A 26,773-nucleotide genomic window follows, 5' to 3' on the forward strand; every position below is an offset into this window, starting at 1 on the left:
ATCATGGAGGCTCCATTTGGCTTTTCTTGCCTCATACTGACTGCTACACACAGCTACAAAAACAGTCATTTCTCAGAGAATAATAGAAGCACAGAGCTGAAAAAGATCTTGGAGGTCAGCTTGTCCAGCCCCCTGCTCAGTATAGGATCTGCAATTCAGGATGTAACTACAGCATCCCTGACAGATGAGTGACACAGGCAACATGGGTGGAGTAAGGCAATGTGGCAGGAAACCTTGAGCAATATGGCTTCTCCAGGTACCACTTCCTTCCCATCTGGGTTTAGCTCTAAAGTGCTGGATCAATAGAAGATGCGATTATTGATGAAGCAAACACATTTTGTCAGTTCTAAAACAACTGCACTGTCTGCTGGTCCATTTCCAAGCATATTTCAAAGTGCCTTTGAAGCCTTATAGAGCTTGGGAGCTGGGTACCTGAAGGACTACCTTCTCCCACACAACCCTTCTCATCCGCTCAGGTCATCTTTGCATCCCCTTCTCTGGGTGCTGCTGTCATCTAAAACAGGGTAGGTGACAACTGGAGAAAGGGCCTTTTCAGCGGTGGCACTCTGCTATTGGAACACTCTCCCCAGCAAGGTGTGCCTGGTGCTCACTCTTATGTTGTTTTTTATATTTATTCTTTTTCCTATGGTCTGAAATTGTTTTATTTCTGCTCGTGAGGAAAATGGAGCAGCTGCAGAGATGAGTGTGCTAGAAGGGGCTGAGCGCTGGTCTAGGAAGATATTTTGATGCAGAGTGCCATTGTAAAAGGAGAGACAGGCTGAGAGTTCAAGGCTGCTGGGTGGGCGTGAAAAGATCCTGTCTCTGTGAGACACCTGCTGTGTATGAGCGACCCAGCAGTCAAGAGGAGAGAGAGAGAGAACTGGAGAGACAAGACTGCCATAAAGGTAAGGAATTTGGGAAATGTAGCTTGGGCAGAAGCCGCCAAGGCAGAGGGGTTAAGAACAACAGATCCTGTATCTGGAGAATGGATTGGGAGGTTTTGTTGTTGATTGACAAGGAGCCTGGGCAGGAAACCAGAAGTTAGTTTGATTTTAAGGGGAACCATACAGGGAAGCCCCATGATGAAAAGCCACTGTTATTCTTGAAGTAAGGGAAGCATGCTGGATTCTGAGGGTACCTGGCAGATCACAACACTGCCATTTCTATGTTCTTGTGGCTTTTACTGCCACTTTAATCTGTTTTTTTTCTTTTATTTTTTATATGGTACTTCTGTTCTTTTAAACTACTTATTATTTACCTGATAGATCCTGGAACTAGAAATACTAAAGGGTGAGATACACATATTTTTTTTTAAAAAAATAGATAAATAAGAGCTAGCATTGGCCACAATGGGGATGTGTGTCTCTCATCCCGTCTGGCATTTGTGCAGCACAGCATGGGAAGAAATCAAGCATCCTCCACCAACCCTAGAAGTAAAATGGATCATTACGTCTGCAAACAGCCACTGAAGAAACTGAAAAACGACAGGGAGAACTCTCAGTTCTGCAATAATTTCTATTCATGTGGGCATTACTTTGGCCCAGATCTAGCAACTTTTCAATTCCCTGGTTGCCTATGGCAAGTCAGAGTCACCTGTAAGTAACCAAGCACAAAAGCAAATTTTCTACTGCCAGAGCATAGATTTGTTCTACCTTTATTGTATTCCACAAATGACTAACTTAGATATTTATGGGCAAGCAAACTCCTAATGCCATTTGTGAGCTGGCAACATTGGTGGACTTTTGATCAAAAATCCTGTAGTAAGGAAAAAAGAAGAGCCCATCTGGATCAGACTAATGGCCCATCTAGTCCAGCATCCTGTTCTCACAGTGGCCACCCAAATACTTATGGAAGCCTGCAAGCAGGACCTGGGTGCAACAGCACCCTCCCCACCAGCAACTGATAATACAGAGGCATACCGCTTCCAATACTTGAGGCAGTACACAGCAATCATGGCTAGTATCCACTGATAGCCTTATCCTCCATGAATCTGTCTAAATCCCTTTTAAAGCCACCCAGTTATTGCAGAAAGAAAACGATACTCACGAATGAAGAAGTATTTATGCTGGTGGTTATAAGGCATGAACTTCTTTTTCTTTATGCCAAGCTGTGAGGGGGGGAAAGGATTGCAAGCAAAGAATCACACAAAGTCAGCAGAGCTACCCTCAACCAAACAGCCCTATACAGAGATGCCCCTATAAACCGAAGAATACCCACAAGTTTCCTGCCCTCTGTCTCATGAGGGACTGGACTACTTTTGCTATGATCCTGCAAACATCTTTGCTCTGCCAATATTTTGACAGCACTGATTTACACAAGTTTGCTTATGTGCTGCTATGTATCATTGCAATTGAGGACAAATGTGACCACAGCACTATCACCTGCGGCTTCATTCATTCTTGCTTCTATTTCTGTTCCATCAGAAGATTCCCATTCTATTTGTTGAACTGTGTAGGGGAACTGAACAGGGCTTCTTAAATTGCAAATGCTGGGATGTACTGAACACTATCACAGCAGGGGGCAGCCGAGACTAAACAACAAGAAGAAGGTTCTTCAGGAGAGCCACTGAGGTGCACTCTTCTCAGCACATGTATACAGCAGATTAAGAAACTCAAGAATTCCCAGAAAGCTAACATGTGAGAAACTTTAGCCTTCTTTGGGCATTCCTTTCTCCACACAGAGAACACTGCATGGAGGAAGAAGTGGGGATGATCATGCTTACTATCACCCTCCACAAGTTGGAGGCCAACTGTTTGCTGTGGTGTACCTGTTCTACTTGAGTAGAAAATGCAGGTTTGGAAATGCATTGGGAGCCTCCATGAGTAGAGAAGGCTTCCTACTGCAGACAATCACCTTCCAACTCATGGGAGGACAGGGAAAGAGAGGGTGGGGTGCGCATGCTCGTTCCTGCTTCCTCCTCCATGTGATGTTAATTGTGTGGATAAAGGAATGCCCAAAGAGGGCATTCAAACAGCAGCTTGAGACTTCCACTAGATTGCCCTTGATAAAGAGTCTTTGCCAGCCAAAACACATTGGGCAGCAATAAAACTACTTTTGTTTTCATTTTTGGCTGTTTGCTGGCTAGGCACTTTGAGGGTTTTCCCCCTTTTCGTCTGCAGCCTCGGGGGAGGGGAGACAGAAAAACAACCATGGTACAGGTACCCAAAATCAGAGCAACAAAACATGCACCCTGGAGTTGGTAGAGTTATGAGGCCTGTACCACACATCCTTTTTAACATATCAGCTGGATACTGATTGCTCTCTTGCTTCCATAAAAAAACAGCTTAAAAAAAAATCATACAGCTATTTATATTCCCATTGTATGTCACCTTAGGCTTCTTACAGAGGAAGCACTACAATAAATGAGAATTATATAGGGCCTCAGTTCAGTTTTAAATAGCACACCACATTGGAGTTCATAATTTTGCCCCTATGTCATTTTGAGTAATCCTACCCTGTATAGTTTTATCTCAAACATATTCCGAAATGCCATCATTCAAGTAATGAATGAAATTGGATGGCAGCTTCTGTATCATAACAGGGGGCCAAATCAAATTCAGTCAACCTTTCAAATGACAATAACACCTAACCAAGATTAAGACATTTACCCAAGGCTTTGCAGAAATCTCTTCTGCGTCAAGTCCAGAACTTCTTTCCCAATGCAAAAAACAAATATTTACTGCTGAGTCAGTCTGCTTACAACCAGGCCATTAAACTGGTAATAATTCAAAAACTGACAGCCTTCCAAAACAATATAATGCTAGAGCATGCATAACATCTTTATGAATGTTATTGTTACTTTGGCTGTGGAGCATCCATACACTTCTTGTAATCTCTCCCTAACACATGGCTCTCATCCCTCCATTCAATTAAATTTAAGCAAGGAATCTGCATCATCCAATCCTTTTCCACAGTACAAAAAGGCACAGAGACTCCACTCTAATTTCAAACTGTATAACATCACATGCTTCCCATTACCTATGCCATTCCCAAAATATTACAAGACTCACCTCCACAGAGAGCTTCTTTCCCAATGCAAAAAACAAAGGATGCATATTGAGATCAGGGTCCTTACGAAAACAGTTAGGTTTAGCATGATGCTGGAAATGCCAGTGATTCCACCAGCTGGCTGGTGCTCCCTGCAGAGAGAAACAGATAAGAGGGTCTAATCTAGAATCTTTATATTCTGTCCTTTATAGACAGCACAGCAAAATTTCAATCATTTATTAGCACTGACGTAATGTCAAGAAACAATGCCAGCACTGTTTTTTACCTTCAAATGTCCAATCACAAATTTGTGAACCCAGTGGTTCCATTTAGATTTGCCGAAGACTGAAAGGTGTCCTAAATCATGTTGCAGCCAGCCAGCTTGGGCCTAGAAAACATCAGTATTACTAGTACAAACACAATGCTATCAATATATACCGTACTTTACAGCATTAGCAAAAAAAGAAAGAAAGAAAGAAAGAAAGAAAGAAAGAAAGAAAGAAAGAAAGAAAGAAAGAAAGAAAGAAAGAAAGAAAGAAAGAAAGAAAGAAAGAAAGAAAGAAAGAAAGAAAGAAAGAAAGAAAGAAAGGACAGGTCTTTGCCCCGAGGAGCTTGCTGTTTGAAACATAACAATGGGGAGAAAAGAGAGGGATGGAAGAGGCCAGGACAATATGGAAATTAATACAATATGAAATTAATACATAGAGACTTGGTTGTGGCTGGGAATGAAGAATGAAGAATTAAGCCAAAACCTTGATTTGAAAGAACAAGAGATGGCATTTCCTATGTCAGCTGTGAGGAACCTTTGGCACTCCAATATTGCTGAACTACAGTTCCCATAAACCCCAACATGCATAGCCAGTGGCCGGGGATGACATAGCTCAGCAACATCTAGAGGGCCAAAGGTTCCCTTGTCCTAGGTGCTTTAAGAGGAAGTTCCTAGCAGAAGAGGAATGTGGGAGAGTGGAAAGAGCTGTGTGAAGATAGGAAACCTTTGAGCAGCGAATGGTAGTCAACTGGAGAAGCAATGGTTACAAGCATGGCTTTATCAGGAAATAAAAGGCAGAAGGAAAAATAAGTACTTTCACAGAGTCTAGAGATATCTTGCCTCCTGTTGTAGAGCCTATGTTCCTTAAACTTTGACTGATCCTGGCCACCTCCCCAGTTCATAGGAAAGAATGCCATTGAAATGACAGACATATTCATTGTCCTGCTCTATTTGATTGGTAATTACCTGTACAGTGCCAAGCAGCAATCCAGAGAAAAGAAGAGGCATCAGGGATGACCCAAAGTACCAGATGTTGAGCCAAGCTGCCACATCCAGCAGCAAGATGTGAAGGAGGTACAGGAAAAAAAAGAGATAGTTGGGATTCAGGAGTCCCATCTTCTCAACAGTAGCACGGAGCTCACGGAAATCATCTACGAGCAGTTTCTGTGGGGAGACACAATATAACAGCTTACTCTGCTTTGAAAAGGGACCTCATCCAACCTTCTACAGACAGAATGGTTAAATCCAACTTTTCTACCTCCACAGCACATCCCAAATGGGTTTACCATACCAAATAAAGGGAACACAGGGCCTATTATTATAACCTGGATAGTCTCACAATTCATTAAAAAACCACAGATACAGTCGCACACAAAAAGGCTTTGAAATATCATTGTAGTATAGACTTTGTGTGTATATGTGCTCATGTATACTTTTTAAAAATGGTAATACAATGGAGTATTTGCAATGATCCATTGTTCTGGAGTTATTTTTTGTGTCCAGTATTTTGAATATAATATTCTCACGCTTGTGTTGAAAACACGTTCTTGGGGGGGAAAGAGAAACAGAGGGGTATAGCCTCAAAACTGTGCTGAGATATAGGAATAAGAAGTATGTATTTATTAAAGAAGCAGTACAGCTGCAGCACTGGGGGACTGGAGAAGACCTGCCCTGGGAGTGAGTATCTGAGCATCTGGGTGCTTGCTTGCTCGCTCCTCTGGGTTGCTGCCTCTTCAGACAGCTGAAGTCCATGGTAAGTGCTGCAAGGATTGGGACCCCCTGCCTGACCCTGACTCCAGAGAGAGGCTACAGTTAATCTTGCAGTGTCTTGCATAGCTCCTGGCTGGATCAGGGGACATAAAAGCCTGGCTGCCCTTGGGCAGTGGGTCTGCCGCCAGCGGGGTCACCACCAAAGGGAGTCACCCCTTGGGAAGTCCCAAGAACGAGGGTGTGATGCCCCTGTACATGTTGTACAGTAATTATGGTAAGTGTCGGTTTTGTAAGGTAAATGTGGTAAGTAGATTGAGTGAGAGGGGGGAGCACATGGGTTGAAATGTTGAGGAATGCTAAGTTGTGATTGGCTGGGCGTCTGGGTGATTAAAGGTATAAATGAAAGAATGACAGTTGGAGTTGGTTGTTGTTGGTTCTGGGTTTTGGAGGGGTGGATTTGTGTTTAGGCGGGTAGTGAGGCAGGTTTAAGGACTAAGATATATAAAGAGAAAACTATTATATGTAACCACATGCATGTTGACTGAACTTAAAGTAATTTGTTTATTCCTTGTGTTAATAAATAAATAGTTTTGGTTTAACAACATGCCTGATCCTTGGCTGAGATATTACAGACCAGAAGGGTGGGCAGAGCAAATACCAAAGCTGCGAACAGTATCAATGGTGACAGCGGTGAAGGGATAGTGTAACAGCAGCAGGTATCCAAAAGCAAGCCAGGGCTGTAATCTTTAAAGGCAGAAAGATACAGGGGGCTTGTGGCTTGTAAGTGCACCCAGACACTACGTAGCAACCTGTGGAGGAGACTAAGGCACAGCCTTAGGGCAGTATTGTGTTACAGAGTGTCAGGTGGTGGCGCCTAGTAGTGGGATCGTCAGAGACCTGTGCTGGGGCTGGTGTGAGAGATCCATTACGAGACCAGACCCTGAGTAGGGGTCTGACAGAGGGCCCCACCCACTGCTATTTTTTTTAACCAATCTAGAGGAGATTGGTAGTGGGGAGGGTGTATGGCACATGTGTAGTTCTGGCACAGGGTGAAAGCCTGTGCAGTGAACTGAACGATAGGAGAAAGTCACCAGAAGCCTTCAGAGTGAGAGTCTGTAACTGGCAGAAGGCTGGCGCTCCCTGAGTGTGAGATGGGGGACAGTAGATGTGCCCTGTTTGAATGATATTGAGTGGATCTGACTGTTCCCAATTCTCTCAGAGGCTACTGGGATAACTGGTTCAGGTAGGTTTTGCTGGTGAGTTCTTGTTGGGTCCATATCAGGTGTTTACGAGGAGGAGTCTTAGTAAGGAGGAACATGGGTGATACCACCCCAATTTCAGTGATCATGGGTAGAGGGAGGTGGTGAACTACCATAGAAGGTGGTGAACTACCATAGAAGACAAGGGCAAGGCTATATACCCTTGTTCCTCACTCCCACTCCTCTTATGGATGGGTTCCTAGTTGCTCACCTGCTGTGCCCACTGGCTTGTGTGTGTTGTTCTTTAACGCCAGATGGGTACGCACTCATCCATTATTTGATCGTGGATGAAGGTGCTGATTTGGTGTACATTACAGAGACCTGGGTGGGTGAGCTAGGAAGAGTTGATCTGACCCAGCTTTGCTCACCTGGATACTCCATGCATCACTAGCACAAGCTGCAGGGACAGGGTGGAGGAGTTGCTGTGGTCTACAGAACTTCCATCTCTGTCACCAGGAAACCACTCTGTCTTGGAGCTGGCTGTGAGGGCCTGCACCTGGTGTCAGGCCAAGGAGACAGGAAACTAGGGTTGCTGCTGGTATACCATCCACTCTGCTGCCGGGCAGCTTCTCTGACCGAGCTGGTGGAGGCCATCGTAGCTGTGGTATTGCAGGAACCCAGAATGATAGTCCTGGGTGATTTCAACCTCCATGCTGAGGCTGCCTCTAGTGTTCCAGCTCGGGACTTCATGGCCTCCATGATGATCATAAGACTGTCTCAAATTGTCACCATCCTGACGCATAGGTCAGGGCACACCCTCAACTTGGTTTTTGCTCCAGATGGAGGAAGGGGTGGCCTGTAGATGGGGGGTGGATGTCACCCCATTGTCATGGTCAGACCACTTCCTGGTGAAGTTTAGACTTACGGCTCCGATGCTTCCCTGCAGGGGTGGTGGACAGATTAAGATGGTCCGACCCTGGAGACTAATGGAATCCACAGGATTCCTGAATGCCCTGGGGGAGTTCCCAGTAGATAGAGCAGCTGACCCTGCTGAAGCCCTTGCCATGCTGTGGAAGAGTGAGGCACGTCAGGCTCTGGACAGAGTTGCCTCTGAGCGCCTTCTCCGGCATTTGCACCTTGGGACACCAGTGAGCTAAGGGCAATGAAACGGACAGGATGGTGGCTAGAACGCAAATGGCAAAAGATGTGCTGTGAAGCTGATTGGGCACACATAAAACATCATAACCGTGCCTACTGTACAGCGGTGAAGGCGGCAAAGGCCCACTTCTCTGCCACCATAGCATCCTCAAGTAGCCATCCAGTGGAGCTTTTCCATATTGTCAGGACATCAGCTCCAGGAAATTAAATTTTAGACCCTTCAGAGGTCCACTGTTAATTGTTTGCAAGGCACTTCGAGGGTAAAGTTACTCGCCTCCGTAGCAATCTTGATGTCTCATCCATATCTATTGCAGTCCCCAGCGAGGTGTCCAGTGCAACATCTGCTGAAACGTCTTGGGAACAGGTTCAGTTGATGCAGCCTGATGACGGGGACAAGGTGCTTGCGATGATACAGCCAGTAATGTGTCCTCTTGACCCTTGCCCTTCTTGGCTTATTAAAGCTTGCCAAGAGGGTTTGACAGAGTGGATCCAGGATGTGGTCAACACATCATTGCGGGAGGAAGTGGTTGCAGCGGCCCTGAAAGAGGCGGTGATCCAACCGATCCTGAAAAAGCCCACCTGGGACCCATTGGTTTGTGACAACTACTGACTGGTCATAAATACCCCCTTCTTAGGGAAGGCGATTGAGAGAGTTGTGGTGCAGCAATTGCAAGTACTCTTAGATGAAACAGATTATCTTGACCCATTCCATTCCAGGTTCAGGCCTGGTTATGGGACTGAATCAGCCTTAGTCGCCCTGATGGATGATCTTTATCTGGAGGACAGGGGGAGTGTGACCATGTTATTCTTCCTTGATCTCTCAGTTGCTTTTGATACCATTGACCATGGTATCCTTCTGGACCGACGTAGTGAGATGGGCTTTGAAGGCACTGTTTTACAGTGGCTCCAATCCTATCTCCAGGGTCATTTTCAGAGAATAGCATTGGGTGACTGTCTTTCAGCCCAGGGGCGTCACTACCGGGGTGCGGAGAGTGTGGCCCGCACCCGGGTGTCACCATGAAGGGGGTGACACCCAGAGCCGCTCCGCTCCGTTGCCCGGCAAGGCTGCTCCAACTCCTCCTCGGAGGCGGGTGGGCGGGCGAGACCGGAAGCAGCGTCGGCAGGGCGACAGAGGCGTTCCGGCATTCCCAGGCCTTCTCCGACTGGGTGACCCTCTGGCACGCGCCCTCCTAGGGACATGGACGGGGTGGCTGGCCTCGAGTGCATGCACACATGCGCGCGCACGCAAGGCCAGCCACCTCGTCCATGCCCCTGGGAGGGCGCGCACCAGAGGTCCGCACCCCTCCGCACTCCCGCTAGTGACGCCGCTGTTTCAGCCCCCTGGCAGTTGTGCTGTGGGGTGCTGCAGGTTACTATCCTGCCCCCCATGCTGTTTAACATCTATAGGAAGCCCTTGGGATTGATCATCAGGAGATTTGGGGTGAGATGTCAGCAGTACACTAATGATACCCAGCTCTATTTCTCTGTAACATCTGAATTGGGAGAGCCCATGCAAGCCCTGGACCGCTGCCTGGACTCCGTGGTGGGCTGGATGAGGGCCAATAAACTGAGTCTGAATCCTAGCAAGACGGAGACACTGCAGGTGGGTGGTTCCCGAGTTTGGATAATTGGTCAGTTGCCTGCTTTGGATGGGATCGTACTTCCTCTGAAAGAGCAGGTCCGTAGTGTCCTCCTGGAGTGTCCATGGTGTCCTCCTGGAGCAGCTCCGCTGGTTGGGAGTTTGAGGCAGCATATTGCGGTGATTCCACTCTTATTGAAGAATCACTTCCAGAAAACAGCACTGAGGGACCTCTGCTCAGCCCCATGGAAGGTATGCTGTGGGATTCCACAGGTTTCTACCTTGTTTCCTATGCTTTTTAAACATCTATATGAAGCTGCTAGGTAATGTCAGCCAGGGATTTGCGACTCAATATCACCAACATACAAATAACATCCAGCTCTGTCTCTCCATATCGTTGGAATCTGGTGAAGCCATGCAGGTGCTGAATTGGTATCTGGAGGCAGTTACAAGCTAGATGAGGGCATTACTGACAAGATGGAGTGCTGATGATCGGTGGTTCCCATGTCCAGGAATTGCATAGGTGGCTTGTTCTAAATGCAGTTGCACTCATCCTGACAGAGCCAGTGTGGAACTTGAGAGTATTCCTGGATTCTAAGCTGCCACTTGAAGCCCAAGTAGCTTCAGTGGCAAGGAGTACTTATTGCCAGCTATAGCTGGTTCACCAGCTATAGCCGTTTGTGGGTCGGGATGGCCTGGCCACTGTTATCCATGGATTACTGCAATGTGCTCTATGTGGGGCTACTCTTTAAGATGGTCAAAGGCTATACATAGTGTAAGTAAGCTCCATAGTGCTATACAATATCCACAGTTGGAGTCATACAACATCAATCCTTTGGGAATTGCACTGGCTGCTTACATGCTACCAGGCCCAATTTAAGTTTTTTATGTTAGCATTTAAAGCCCTGAAAGGCATTGGGCCCAAATTTTTGATGTCCCAACCCAGGCACTGAGATCAGTGGGGGAGCCCTTGCTGGTGGTTCTACCAACCATCATTGCCCCTTTGGCAGTGACACATGACAGGGCCTTCTCTGTAGTTGCATCCAGTTATGGAGCTTTCTGCCTTGGAGATACAGTTGCCCCTCTCAGCATTTTCCTTTTGTTGCCACTTGAAGGCACATCTTTTCATTCAAACTTATGGGAAGAACTGAGATACTAAGGTTCTATATATGATATCTGGAGTTCCGGTGACTGACTGTTGGTCTCCACAGTCTAGCACATCTTATGATGTTTTAAGACTGTAAGTATTTTTATAACTTCTAAAGTTATAGATACTGTAGTAAACCATTGTGCAATTGCTAGATGAAGTGCTGTCTAGAAATAAACTAATAACAACCACATTCACAACAATAACATCGGCAAAGATCCTTTCACAAATCTGTCTTTTAAGAAAGACTTACATTTTTGTTGGGTTCAAAACTGGGCTGATCTGCTGCAAGCTCCCCAATTAACAAGGACTTCATGTATTTTCTAACTAGAGTCTTGTCGAGGTGGAATGCTGTGAAGGGATCCTGAAAAACCACAGAGGAATGAACTGGTGTTTCAAATTGAAACAGAAAGTTGGGGTTTAAACATTAAAAGATAAATATCAAGAAGTACGCATGACGCCCTGTGAACATCCCTAAGTCAATAGGGAAAATCCAGCTAGTGAAGCTTGCTGGTCCTATTCGTTGCTTCCTAAAATATGTCTTCCAATCCAAAATGGCCATGTTGCTCAATTAACTTTTTCACTCAAGTATCAAAGTATTTCAGTGTAGGAATCCCTCATTTCCTCTAAAAATGAGGAACTTAGGGATAAGGAACTTATGGCCCTCCAGATGATGTTGGATTCCAACTCCAGTCGGTCCCAGCCAGCATGACCAGTGGTGAGGGATGACAGGAGTTGTAGTCCAACAAAATCTGGAGGGACAGGCTCCCTATCTCTGCTCTATACAGAAAACTTTGTCATATCTTATCATCTCTTAACCAAATACTTTTCTTTTATCTCCTCTTCCAAAAAGCCTCTTTCATCTTTTCTCTAAATGCTGCAGCTGCACATTCTGGCACATGTGTTATGGACATAAAGGTTGTTAGGACACTAATTTCCTTTGTCCTTAGCTTCTCCCTTTTATTTTGATTTGAAGCCTTTGTTCCCGAGACTTTCTGAGAAACTAAATCTAAGAGAACTAAATCCTAAATTACAGTTATTCCTTGTGACCACTAGGTGCTGCTCTGAAAATGTGTTAGTACTTATGTCTGCAAACCATTCATTCATTCCCTGATTATTGCCAACACCCTGAGATGGCTACAAAACTAAGGGAATGGCAAAATGAAAAAAAAAATGGACTGCCTTCAAGTCGATCCCGACTTATGGCTACCCTACAAATAGGGTTTTCATGGTAAGCGGTATTCAGAGGGGGTTTACCATTGCCTCCCTCTGAGGCTAGTCCTCCCCGGCTGGCTAGGGCCTGCTCACCTTGCCACAGCTGCACAAGCCAGCCCCTTCCTTGTCCGTAACTGGCTAAGGGAATGGCAGGGCTCTGCAAAAATACCAGCAAATAAACTTTATATTCTGTAACAATAGGTGCATTTTCCTGGCTGTTACTGGAAGGCCTCTTCCCCTGGCTACCCCCCCCCAAGCTTGATTCAGATACATATAAGAAGGTGGAGAAGAACTTCTGCAACCTCACATTTCACTCCATGTGCTAGTTAGATTGTCTGTATACCAGGGCCAGAGAGAGGCAGCTGCCTCAGAGAACAAAGGTTATGGGGCAGGGAGCAGACAGAGTTCTGTGTGCCACCAAATGGCCTGCTCCATGCTCCCTAAGCCAGCCTGTACCCTCAGTGCAATGGAGGAAGCTGTTCTGCTGCCAGTGTTCAAGTAAGATGTTCAAGTAAACCTCACAGGATTGTTGTGATGATAAAACAGAGGGGGGGGACTACATATGCCAACTTGAGCTCCTTGGAAGAAGGTGGGATATAAATTAATAATAAATAAAATATGTAAGATCCAGCTGCCAGTCTGGTCAGCTTTTAGTACATGGAATGAGAGGGGACTGTCATTTGGTCCTTCACAGGCAGCAAAATGTCTTGAGGCCCTGCTTATATACTCACCACTACTATGAGATAGACTTCATCTCTTGTATTTTGAATTTTAGATATATATTTTTGAATGTCTTATTTTCAGACTGTTCTGGTAAAAAGCATGTCTTGGCCATGTGTGAACCAAATTTCAGCTTTCAAACATGTTGGCTTTCCACTAACCTTGTCAATTTCACAAGAAACCAAAAGTGAGGAATGGGTGGAGGAGGAAGGTGCTCACAGATGAAGAGAGCCTCACCATGCCGCTTAATAGTGATCAAGAAAGGTCTTCATCCAGGAGAAATTAAAATGTGGAATTCCCAAATATATACAAGATTATATGGTGGAAAGTTGGGTGGGTGCTGGACTCCAGAGAAAATACACTTGCTCATGGGTGATGCAAAAATGTGGGAAGTTTGATATGTGACTGCAAACCCACCTTCTGCAAATGTATTACAAGTGTATTTTAAAATTGCATTTCTGTCTTTCACACATGCACGCTTAACAGCAGGCAAGAGGCTCGACAGCTCTTTAAATGGGAATTGTGAAATACTATTTATATCCAAAATGCAAAGAAAGCCTTTTGACTGGTCCTAATAAAGGCATTGCCTGACTATTAATTTATGCTCTGACATTTCAGACTCCTTTCAATTTCCAGACTCTGTTTTTGTTTTTGGCAATGTCTTTCTCTTTACCACACTAGTATAGCTCTCCTCTTTCACCCATTTGCTTCAGTAGTGTGAGGAGACCAGGAAAGAATCTGATATCTCCTTGTCACACATCATGCCTCTACTATGAACGTCCCTCAAACTGAAAATGTCCCCTTTCTAAACAATCGCTATGTTAGCTTTTCTTCTTTCATTTCTGCCACACTGACATGCTGATTTGTACTTCTGTGCTTTTGGTCCTTTAATTGGTCTGCAGCCAGGACACTATTTACAAATGCAACTGGTATAACTACTTCCAGCTCCGCTCAATATACATCATCAGAAACGAGAGAGTGCATCCCCGGTGCCAAAGCTTATCTGAATAGGGGGAGGGGTGGCAGTATTTTCCTGTCAGCTTTCTTATTGGAAGGGGGAAAAGGGGGTGGTTCATAGGCAGAGCTGTAGATAGTGGTACCATAAGTTTCAACCAATCGTCACAATGGTAGTTATAAAACCTGGCAGTAATGAAAGAGGGGAGGGAGGGAGCTTGGAAAGCACCTTCTTGGAATCGCAATACTTAGCAGGGCAGCATTATGTACAAAAGGGAACCACTAATTTTCTTATATTTAACTGATTGCTTTTGTAGATCTGCCAGGTAGGTAAAACATATTTTTTTAAAAATAGGAACTATAAAATAAATAAATAAACACACACACACCCCCGAAGAGTATTTCCACTTTGTTTCAGTTTGCACAAGTTAAGTGTATCCTTTCAGCATGCCCTTAAGGCTGCTAAATCCAGACTAAAGTACATGGCTCCAAGAATGATTTATTAAGCCAGTTCACACAGCCACAATGCACACGGCCAGATGCATTTTTGTGTCTGGATAGAGCTATGTTTATGATGTGTCAGACAACTGAACTATTCATCACAAACACAAACTGCCATTTGGTAGGCCACCACTATCATTTCTAAAAAGGCTAGAGTGGTTGCTTGACCAGTTGTAATGTAAGTTCAAGAGAAGTAGCTCAGACAGCAGGCTCACTATAAACACAAGACTATCTGCGTTCCATAAAAAGTCCAGCCACATAAATGCTACGTAAACTGGTTGTCTGTTAGTAGCGCTTAATCCAAGCTTCTACTGTTCTCCTTAAAACCTGATATCAGATCCCATCAATGAGGTGAAGTGATAACTTGGGTTCAAATCACAGCTTAGCCATGGCTGCAATGAACCTCTGGTGTGGATGGGTTTTAAACCTAGTTCAAAACCATCTAGGAGGTTTTCAGCTTCAGCTCTCCAAGGCAAAACAGAAAGAATAACAACCAGCTTCACAAGATAGTTATGAGGATATGCAAGAAGAAAATTGCATTGCCTGACTTGACATTATGGCTTAACTAAGCATTAATACACAAATGCATGTAACAAAAGCCCAAGCTTTTCCTTTTCCTTTGAGACAAAAGCCATTCCAGGAGGGGATTGACATTCTCCTCCTTAACCTTTTTCTACTTAACCCTTTTCTCACCTACTGCTTCTCCACTCCAAGACAATCCCCCCTCCTTGCCTTTCTCCAATGGCGTTACAAAGTCAAGTTTGTGTAGATAAACATGCATTTGGAATCCTGGGGGGAAGATGGAGGAAGCACCTTGGGGAGGCTATCAGGAAAATGGAGAAGCAATGGGTGGAGCAAAGGTGCACCATCTCCACCCCCCCTCCATTCCAAATTACCCTCTCCTCCTGAAATGGTCTTCCTCTTCTGAAATAGTCATCTGGCTTTTGCTACATGCACAGGATAGCATGAGATATAAATATGAGTTCACTGGGAAATGGATTTATAAGAAATGGATTTGTGTTATCGCTTGAAATCTTGGTGACAGTGCATGCCATGCTCTAGTTATAGCTCCCTGGCATTTGTCATGAAGAGAGGGGATCATGAAGTGTCACACAGCTTGCAAAAGCCATACTTAAATGACCAGGCCCTGAATGGGCAAAGCAAAAGTACCCGATATTCCACTTTCCTTTGTCCTATTTTGCCTAAAGATATCGCTTATGATCACATTTCCTACACTGTGATCCTGATCAGCAGCAGAATCCGTAGTGACTCCATCACAGCAACGACTACACACAAAACTGTGTTGCTTTCCCCATAAGGCTAGCCATATTAGTATCAGGAAAGCTCAATAGTTTATCAAGAGAATCCACACCGAGTGAGACCCAAATTTGCAAAGTTATCCTCAAATGAAACTGAGAGAAGACTATCTAGGAATAAAAATTGTTAGCACAAAATTGTTTAATCAAAAGACTAAATATCTGCAGAACAGAATTCCATAGAAAGTGCTGCTATATCTTAACAGGTGTTTATTATATATACCATAGTTTAAGTGTGTAGTGTGAAATTAGTATGAAATGTCCTGCAGATAGGCTCATGTTCCCCACTACTCCAGAGGGGTTTGGAAGCATCTGCTTTTTGTTTAACCATGGTTTGCTGTGCTGTTTGGACCAACAAATGGTTGTTAACATGAATGAGAGTTAATTTCAAGCAAGTCAACTTCAAACCACAGTTACCAAGCTCCAGGTCTGAATGACATGGTAAACTGATTAAGCAAAAGTGAAGGATGAAAGGGGTGGGGAAAGAACATTCAGTTTGCTGCAGCTCATTCCTAAATACACGTGTCATGCTAAACTACAGTTAAGCAAATGCAGCCAGACTATATGTGAAGCACAAGTGGCTCACCCAGTGAGAGTGTCACTGCCACATACCAGGAGGAAAGAGGGGCAAGGCAGCAGGGTGGTTAGTGTTGTGTGGGCACAGTGGTAGGAGTGCTGGAATGGCTGCATCGCTGTGCCTGCAGCACACCATCCTCCCCACCACCTCACCCATCTCCTAGGTAACCTACAGTTGTAGCCCCACCACACCAGATAAGCCACTTCTGATGTGCAGCCAAATGGAACACTGCAGGAATGCCTAACGAAAGGGCCAGCCCAAACATATTTTGCTGCCTGAAGCAAAGGATAAGGTGGTATGTACAGAAACTGATTGGAATGGCAGTTGAATCTTACTTCAACACTTCCACAGGGTAGCATCCTCCAGTGTACCTGAGGGAAGCAGGCTAGTTTAGGGGGCACATAACAGGCCTGCGGCACATATAGCTCTGATCTCTAACAGAAGGAAATGTCCAGGAGGAGTGGCTGGGGTGTGTGCCACTGCTACCCCCACCCCCAACACCTGCCACCTGAGGCAGTTGTCTTATTCTGACTAATGGTAGGATTCGCTCTGCTAATAGGTTGTAGTCATCATTTTGAAAAGTTATCTCAGGTAGGTACTTGTCATTGCACATGGAAAATTAACCTATCAAGGAGACTAGCCCTGGCATGTTAGTGTTCTGTGCAGGATATTCAAACATGCTGCTCAGCGCTTCTTTGGGAGGAAAGGTGGGGCAGAAAATAAATAATCTAGCACCTGCAGTCTGAAGTGGTACAGCCCAGGCAAAGCTTTACCACTGATTTTGCAGATTATGAACTATATACTGGTCCTCAGAAAGATAATTTTAAGCACTTCTTATGGATAAACTTAGCTCTTACAAATGGCAGTTGCCATGTCTTCAAAGGGGAGATAGTAACAGCTCACACACTGCCAGTGTTAATCTAAAATGAAACATTGTTATTGCTTTAGCAGAGAAGGAACCTACATTATTTGAGAACACTGAACAATAAAGAGACAAAACAAAAAGTGAACAGACCTGGGATAAGTTGAAAGAGAATAGTTTTGTATAAATGTTAAGCAAAACAAGAACCACCACCCTAATATTTATGAAGCATTTTCAATATTCTTGGAGTAAACTGAAGAATTAATTCATTGGCTTCAGATAGCCCAATTTAGTGCTAGCACTTTTAATAACAAACATAAGAACTGCCCTGCTAAATCAGACCCAAGGCTTATCTAGTCCTTCATCCTGTTTCTCAGTGGCCAACCAGATGCCTCTGGGAAGCCCACAGACAGGCCATAAGAACAATAGCCCTCCCACCCCTCCACTGTTGCTCTTCATTGATTGGTATTCAGAGACATCGTGCCTCTGATCCTAGAAGCAGCATCCAGCCATCGTGATGAATCATAGAATCGTAGAGTTGGAAGGGGCCTATATGGCCACTGAGTCCAACCCCCTGCTCAATGCAGGAATCCAACTTAAAGCATACCCGGCAGGTGGCTGTCCAGATGCCTCTTGAATGCCTTGTGTTGGAGAGCCCACCACCTCCCTAGGGAATTAATAGCCACACACAGAGGCCTACTGCATTATAGAAGCCTTCAAAACTGCAACAGAATGGACAAATTCTACCATTCTTTCCCCTCTTCCACACTTTCTGCTTTGACACAAAAGGGCAGGCATATATTCATTCACAGCCTTCCAGATTTTTGCCCGTCTACAAAAGGGATGGGGAAACAGTGGTCCTCCAGATGCTGTTGGACTGATGGTGGAAGTTGCCCACCATCCCAGACCACTGTCCATCCTGGTTGAGGATGAAGGAAACTGGGAGTCCAACAACATCTGGAGGGCCACAGGGTTCCCCATCCCTACACTACAGTGAATATTCTGGATGTTCTACATACACTGACTGCTAAAAAAGTGACCGTGAGACAGTGCTCACCAAAATTGAGCCCTATGGCATGTGAAATAATTAATGCAGTGTTCCTGAACATGTGCAGAGTTCTTTTTCTTTCTTTACCTCCAGCCAGCCCCTTGGAGCCAGAGAACAGAATGTAGGTTTCATCCCCTCACCTCTCTTTTTAAGATATTCTTCAAAGACTAAGTGAGCATAAAGCAAGCCTCTCCCTGCAGCAGCCCTAGGGGAATTAGGCCACACTAGGACCCTCAGTGTGGCTGGGTGAGATCCTCATGCATCTTACAAAAGCTGGAAGCCTACACATAGCTTTGTAAGTCTCATTGAAGAGAACTGAACTTGCTTCCGAATAAGCACGTTTAGGATTCGGGTGCATTCGTCGTCCACTCTGCTCAGTAAAGCCCCCCTCCCAAAAGACAGAAGCTGCCGTATTCAGTAATCTTACTCCTGCAGGCATCTCTCACGCTGTTCACTGCACCGACACTTTCAACCCGGCATCTGAAAGATGATCTCACCACCACCACTCGCCCAGGATACTCACAAAGGAGCCCCCCGACTTTGCTGAGTTATGCAGCCCCTCTTATCTCCTCCCCACTGCCCCACAGAGGGATCTCCTTTCTTCTCACCGTGGCGTCCTGCCCCGCGTAGTGGCTGATCACGCGGGAGCCCCCGGGGTGCCTCTTGTGGAAGTGGCTGATGTCGTAGACCTTCCTCTCAATCACCAGCCACCGCTCCGGCTCCCTGCCTGCTCGGAGCTTGATCTCTTCCCAGGTGAAGAGCCGCGGGGCTGAGGGGTGCGTTGCAGGAAAATCTGCTTCCGCCATCTCCGGCAGCAGCTGTCACGATGCTACAGCGACCTCCGACCGGCCGAGGAGGTCCTGCCCATTCAGCTCCACAGAACATCCACATGGAATGAGCACCCCACCGGCCGAACAAAATGAGCACCCCACCGGCCGAACAATCAGCCTGGGCCACGCCTCCCTTCGTGCTTTGGACTCCGCTCCTCCGAGAGCCGATTGGACAACCCGTTTCCAGGATCTCTGAAAGAATCTTTACTATATAAAATCCCTCGAGCACTGGACACCCTGTTCTGTCGTCAATGCCCCGGCAGATTTCAAGCGTAATCCCATTGGCTACCGCCTTTATTCGCACTGGTTGCTGTTCTTGACGATCTTTTGCAATCGCCCGCCTTTGCCAACAAGTTACTAAAAAATGGGGAGTGTGTGCGCGCGCGCGCAATTGAAATCGGTTGCTGGAGTGTATGTCTTTTGAGAATGTGCATGTGGATAAATTCTCAGTCCTTGAATACCTTTGTTTTATAGCAGTTGTGTTTTTGTCTATCATCAGAATCAACACATTGTTTTGCGCTGATTCAAACCAGGGTCGTTCCATAGGTGTTGCAGAGGCGAATACACCTTTCTGGATCTGCAAGTTTAAATGTTGTCAGTGTCTGAAACCTTAAGCGGTTTTTCTGCAGGCATAGGCATCTGGAGAGAACATAAAATGTGGAGTATAGTATATGCCCGCACAGCTGATCTGACGGCAAACCAATGTGCACCTACTGCACATCCAAACCCTTCCCCCACCCCCAGAAATGTCCATAACTTTATGCCACAATGGTTTTCTCCAGGGGTGGATTTGTCCAGGGTCCCAGGGGTCTTAGACATCTTACTTTTTTGGGAACACAGTCCCAGCAGGGTCCCTAAGTCTCCAGCCTCCTTTTCTGCTGATTGGAGCCAAGCAGAGTGAAAGGAGGCAAGTCAGCCACTGAGAAGACTCTTCTCAGAAGCTAACACACTCCCTTTTCATGCTGATTGGCTCCGAGGGATGTCTCCTCTGGTGGGAGAAGTTGCACACAGGAAGGATATAGGAGTGTGGAGAGAAAGATGGAGAGCAACCAAGCAAGGGAAAGTGGAAAAGGAGGTAGGGGAGAACTTGGGTTGAAGGGGTGCTCTCTGTCTCTCTGCTATAGGGCCTCCAGTTTGTTTGTTAACAAGGATCTTATTCTCAAACCAGCAGCAAAAAAGGGGGGGGAGATGTAGTCAGATGCAAATGAATATGCCTGAGAGAGAGAGTGATGCAGCAAACATCAGAGGTTAGGATCAGGAATTTCCATGCTTACGTTTTCTCCTAAAACTCGTAAGCTCTCTCCAAATGCAGTTACTCTTAGCATGAGAACCAAGAAGGGAAAAGGCAAAGGAATTCCTTATCTTACGGCATCTTGGTACATTTGCCCATATGCACAGAAAATAGATCTAACTGAAAGGCAACCCATGGAGATCTACATTGATGGTTGCAATGCATCAATGAGGTAAAGTACTCCAAATGAAGTAACATACTGAACACTTATTTTATTGCATAATCTTAGAAGGGGTGTGGCTGTGCAGGAGCGTGGTTGTGGGGGAATGTGGCATGACCATCATGAAGGAATCCTGCACTTCTGAATCTGCCACTGCACTGCACTACTGGTTTTCTCCACCCTGATCCCTGATGTCACACGAGAGGGAGGCACTTGCAGGGCTAGTGTGGACTCTAGCCCTGGCGTTCTATCAAGGAAGGGCTACAGTTAAGACCAACAAAACTAAGCAGGAGGGAGTCAGCAAGCACTGACCCTAGAGCAACAGTCCTGGTTTTAAAGCATTTAAAACCAGATTTTCAAAAACGCTAATATACACTTCAATCCACCAGTCATTAAAAGCCGTTAATGCTCATTTAAGCAACCATTTTTGTACCCATCAATGCCCACTGAGGAAACATCTTTAACTACTAAGCTACACTAAAATCTAGAAAAAATGCTCCTTTATTTACCACAGTTGCATGGTGCCCAGTAACATTACTTTGTATAAACAGAAAATATATACCAGCCATGAAGAAAAAATGATACATTTGGTTGACTTTCCAGCATCCCCTTAACAGAGGGACCAGGAGGCCTGGAAAGGAAAAGCAACAAGGCAACAGTAAAGAATGGGTGGATGCTCAGTCTAGATGCCCTGTGCTAGTTGTCTAGTAGTTAGTAAGAAGAAACAGTCCTTGAGCTACTGGCTGGAATGGGGGAAAAGGTAGATGTACTGCCTTCAAGTCGATTCCGACTTATGGCGACCCTATGAATAGGGTTTTCATGGTAAACGGTATTCAGAGGGGGTTACCATTGCCTTCCTCTGAGGCTGAGAGGCAGTGACTAGATGAAGGTCACCCAGTGAGCTTCATGGCTGTGTGGGGATTCGTAGCCTGGTCTTCCAGGTCATAGTCCAAAAGTACTCCAAAAGGCTGGATAAAGAAGAAGAAAAGAGGCAAGCCTCAAACTAGTATGTCTGGAATTCTATGGAGGATCACAATGTGCAAACCAAATTCAATTTTTTAATGTTGAAGCCTACAGGGAAGAGGTGTCATTTATTTTATACTGGGTATGAAATGATCTATTAGCCAAAATATTAGACTTCATGTAATGGCTGGTTCTTTCACCCTTAATACACACAGAGCCCCAAAGGACCCCACATAATCAAGAATAAAGTCATTGTTATGAAAACTACAAAAGAAGAAAAAGCAGTTATTATTATATGCTCACTAGCATCCAGCTGGGGCTATCTGTATTTACAGCGAGTTCATCTCCAGAGAAAGGTAATTAATAGAAATATACCAGAACAAACTACTCAATCAACTCTGCTATTTCAGTAGAACGCCTGGGTCTCTGTCTGATTGCATGTTCTGTTCTGTTGCACCCATTTTCTCAGTTTCCTTATCAGTAGCTTCAAGGAAGTTACTACTAGCAGAAACCAGTAATGATTTGAAACCAATGCTGTTGAAAGTTAAAGAGGAAAGCACAAAAGCAAGACTACAGCTGAACGTCAAAAAGACTAGAGTAATGACAACAGAAGATTTATGGAACTTTAAAGTTGACAATGAGGACATTGAACTTGTCAAGGATTATCAATACCTTGGCACAGTCATTAACCAAAATGGAGGCAATAGTCAAGAAATAGAAGAAGGCTAGGACTGGGGAGGGCAGCTATGAGAGAACTAGAAAAGCTCCTCAAATGCAAAGATGTATCACTGAACACTAAAGTCAGGATCATTCAGACCATGGTATTCCCGATCTCTATGCATGGATGTGAAAGTTGGACAGTGAAAAAAGCAGGTAAGAGAAAAATCAACTCCTTTGAAATGTGGTGTTGGAGGAGAGATTTGCGCATACCATGGACTGCAAAAAAGACAAATAATTGGGTGTTAATAATAATAATAATAAAATTTTATTTGTGAGTCGCCTATCTGGCCGAATTAACGGCCACTCTAGGTGACGTACAACTTCACAGTAAAATACAATAAAAGCCAATGAGGACCACAACAATAATTGATATTACCATATTAAAAACTAACCCACCCCAGAGGTCCCGTAGGCCTGCCTGAACAGCCAGGTCTTTAAGGCCCAGCGGAAACCTATCAAGGAAGGGGCATGGCGGAGGTCAAAAGGAAGGGAGTTCCAGAGGGTGGGGGCCACAATCGAAAATGCCCTCTCTCTGGTCCGCACCAGCCTCGCCATCTTAACTGGTGGGACCGAGAGAAGGTCTTGTGTGGCTGATCTCTTTAGGCAGCATAATTGGTGATGCTGGAGGCGCTCCTTCAGATAAACTGGGCTGAAACCGTATAGGGCTTTAAAGGTCAACACCAACACCTTGAATTGGGCCCGGTAAACAACTGGTAGCCAGTGCAGATCTATTAACACCGGAGTGATATGATCACGGCGACGGCTGTTCTTAATCAAACGTGCCGCCGCATTCTGTATCAGTTGTAATTTCCAGACCGTTTTCAAGGGTAACCCCACGTAGAGCGCATTACAGTAGTCTAGGCGGGAGAAAACCAGGGCATGTATCACCTGTGGGAGCAGATAGGCAGGAAGGTAGGGTTGTAGCGTCCTTATCAGATGTAATTGATACCAAGCTGCCCGGCTCACTGCCAAAACCTGAGCCTCCATGGACAGCTGGGAGTCAAGAATGACCCCAAGGCTGCGGACCTGGTCTTTTAAGGGTAATCTTACCCCATTGAACACCAGGTCTATATCCCCCAACCTGCTTCTATCTCCCACGAGCAACACCTCGGTCTTGTCGGGATTTAGTTTCACCCTATTCCTTCCCATCCATTCACTTACAGATTCCAGGCACTTGGACATGGTATCCACAGCCAACTCTGGTGAGGACTTAAACGAGAGATAGAGCTGAGTGTCATCCGCATATTGGTGGCACCGCAGCCCAAATCTCCTGATGATGGCCCCCAGCGGCTTTACATAGATGTTGAATAGCATGGGGGAGAGGATAGAACCCTGTGGCACTCCACAGTTGAGAGGCCAAGGGTCTGAGACCTCATCCCCCAATGCCACCTGTTGGCATCTGTCTGAGAGATAGGAACAGAGCCACCGTAGAACAGTACCCCCTATTCCTAATCCTTCCAGGCGATCTAAGAGGATACCGTGGTTGACGGTATTGAAGGCCGCTGAGAGATCCAGGAGGACGAAGAAGGTATATTGTCCTCTATCCAACGCCCTCCTCATATCATCCACCAGGGCGACCAAGGCTGTTTCAGTTCCATGTCCAGTCCTGAAGCCCGATTGGAATGGATCTAGATAATCCGCTTCATCCAAATGTGTCTGTAACTGTTTGGCCACCACTCGCTCAATCACCTTGCCCAGAAATGGTAAATTAGAGACTGGGCGGAAGTTATTCAACTCTTGGGGATCCAAGGAGGACTTTTTCAAGATGGGCTTTATAACTGCCTCCTTGAGGGCTAATGGCATTGCACCCTCTTCCAAGGATGCATTTACTATTGCCTTGATCCCTTCGCTCTGTCTCTCTTTGCAGCTCATAATGAGCCACGAGGGGCAAGGATCCAGCAGACAGGTGGTTGGCTTCACAGTAGAGAGCACCTTGTCCACTTCCTCAGAGGGAAGAGGCTGAAACCGATCCCACCGGACCGGAATGCAACTGGCCAGCTCTGGCTCACTCCCTGTATCCACAGCACACGGAATCGTGCTCTTCAGATGCTCGATTTTATCAGCAAAGTGTTTTGTAAATATGTCACAGGAGGCTTTAGAATGCTCCATGGGTTCCTGAGCAACTGGACCGACCAGATTTCGGACCACTTGGAACAACCTCCTGGGACAACACTCTGCGGATGCAATAGAGGCAGCAAATAATTCCCTCTTTGTTGCCTTTGTTGCCACCTGGTAGGCAGCAATTGCTGCTCTAACCAGTGTCCGATCATCTTCAGAGCAAGATTTCCGCCACCGGCGCTCTAGTCATCTCACCTCCTGTCTCAGACCCCGGAGCCGTGGTGTATACCAGGGTGCTATCTGAGCTCTATTCAGGGGGAGAGGACGTTTTGGTGCCACCCGGTCTACTGCCCTAGTGATCTCCTTATTCCACTCCATCACCAGGGCTTCGACCAGGCGGCCTTCAGCCGGCTCCAATTCTCCCAGCGCATTCAGGAATCCTTTAGGATCCATCAGGCGTCTGGGGCGGACCATCTTAATAGGTCCTTGTCCCCTGCGGAGGGTGTGTGGCATTGAGAGGTCCATATTCACCAGGTAGTGATCTGACCATGACATGGGGTTAGAAAGAACAGCCCCCATTTTGAGAGCACTTCCCTCCCCTCCTGAGACAAACACAAGGTCATGGCTACATGGGTGGGCCCTATATTACTAAGGTTCAGTTCCCAGGAAGTCATGGTTTCCATGAAATCCCGAGGGGCCCCAGTGAGGACGGTCTCGGCGTGCATGTAGAAGTCCCCCAAAACTAATAGGTTGGGGGAGAGCATCCGTACACCCGAGACCACCTCGAGCACCTCGGCCAGAGAGTCTGCTGTGCTGCAGGGTGGGCGGTACACAATTTGTGTTAGAACAAATTAAACCAGAACTATCACTAGAAGCTAAAATGATGAAACTGAGGTTATCATACTTTGGACACATAATGAAAAGACATGATTTACTAGAAAAGACGATAATGCTGGGAAAAACAGAAGGGAGTAGAAAAAGAAGAAGCCCAAACAAGAGACGGATTGATTCCATCAAGGAAGCCACAGACCTGAACTTACAAGATCTGAACAGGGTGGTTTATAACAGATGCTACTGGAGGTCATTGATTCATAGGGTCGCCATAAGTCATAATCAACTTGAAGGCACATAACAACAACAACAACTTCATGCATGTGACAAAACATGTAAACTGTTGCATGAAGCTACAAAGTACATTTTCAGAGCAATATTAGGGTCAATGGGTGTTACAGAGCATATATATTTTGCATTACAAATACATGTTCTGATTAAAACAGGCACAAGACCCTGACTGACAAGGAGTGTGAACAAGCCTAAATAAGCACTCATCCAGACGACCGCAAAATGTGTGACACGCGCGCTATGTGCGCTTATTATTTTTGGGTCGTCCAAATGACGTCGCGCAGTGTCACGCATTTTCGCAGGTTAAATCCGCTTCTTCCAATACCGGCAAAAATGCGATTTGCTATTTGAAATCGGGACTTTCATTGGGACATTTTTTTTCATTGGGAAACAGCGAACAAAAAGGCGAAAAGTGAGGACTATCAGCTGACAAACCGGATATGGAAACGGTGGATTATCCCGCTCTGTTTGGATAAGCCCTACATGTCAGACTCCCGTTATTATCATATCCCCAGGTTGAAACTCTAGAGTTCATACCTCTATTTGCATTTGCCTGATTTCATTGAAAAGCTGAATACCCTGACTACACTGATTCATGCATTGGGCACTTTCTATCCAAAGATCTGTTTATTTCAGTGAAAAACATTTGATTATCCACTTTATTAAAATCAAAACTTTGGCTGAATGAGTGCCCATACATTTATGAAACTGTGCAATGTTGTTAATTTTTTTACTATTTTTTATTTTTATTTTTTCTCTACTCCACCTTTTAGGGCAAGCTATCCCAAAGCTGCTTACATTAAAATGTTAGGGTAGCAATACATTCACTGTTCTGACAGTTCCAGTGCGTTCCACCTCTCTTTTCTGAAAATGGGGGCACACAAAGCTGGTAAAACCCCGCCCCTTTTTACTGAAAAGCCAGATGGGATCAGCTCGTGTGTTGTTTTTTAAGTTGCTTCAAAGAGATTTTGCAACTGATCAGCAGATCAACCCGTTCCCCCTCCAGGTGCAGCCAATGGAAACACTTTGCTGTAGGCGACCAAGGAAAAGGGAAGTGAAGACCACTGAATTGCCAGAATAGTGTGTCTCTATCCTTAAACACAATACAACAATGCAATGAAGAGACTCACCTGGCTGGCACCTACCTTGATGTCAGTGCCAGGCAAAGACATGTTCATTTTCCCAGACCATCAGAATGAGGAACTTATGGCTCTCCAAAAGTTGCTGGACTGTTAACTCCATCATCCCTGACTACTGGCAAAGCTAGTGGAGAACTATAGATTACCCACCCCTGTAACTGTTAGGATGAATTGTACAAAAAACCTCTTTTAACTCTGAAGCAGAGATAAACATCTACTTGCTCTGCAGGGACTCCCCAAGAAACATAG

General features: G+C 45.4%; 1 protein-coding gene across 1 annotated transcript in view; it reads right to left on the reverse strand.

The window, feature by feature from the left end:
• LOC133376902 (acyl-CoA (8-3)-desaturase-like) overlaps nt 1-19,405 on the reverse strand; it is a 31,676-nt gene extending 12,271 nt beyond the window's left edge. Inside the window, exons 1-6 of the mRNA XM_061609843.1 lie at nt 18,850-19,405; nt 11,302-11,412; nt 5,222-5,419; nt 4,274-4,375; nt 4,011-4,139; nt 2,047-2,107 (exon numbers count right to left, since the gene is read on the reverse strand). Of these exons, the coding sequence (XP_061465827.1) occupies nt 2,047-2,107; nt 4,011-4,139; nt 4,274-4,375; nt 5,222-5,419; nt 11,302-11,412; nt 18,850-19,047 (799 nt within the window). The 5' untranslated portion in view covers nt 19,048-19,405. The remainder of the gene's footprint in view (nt 1-2,046; nt 2,108-4,010; nt 4,140-4,273; nt 4,376-5,221; nt 5,420-11,301; nt 11,413-18,849) is intronic.
• Nucleotides 19,406-26,773: the final 7,368 nt, after the last annotated feature.

The sequence above is a fragment of the Rhineura floridana genome, chromosome 2 (genome assembly GCF_030035675.1).
Source record: "Rhineura floridana isolate rRhiFlo1 chromosome 2, rRhiFlo1.hap2, whole genome shotgun sequence".
Taxonomy (NCBI): domain Eukaryota; kingdom Metazoa; phylum Chordata; class Lepidosauria; order Squamata; family Rhineuridae; genus Rhineura; species Rhineura floridana.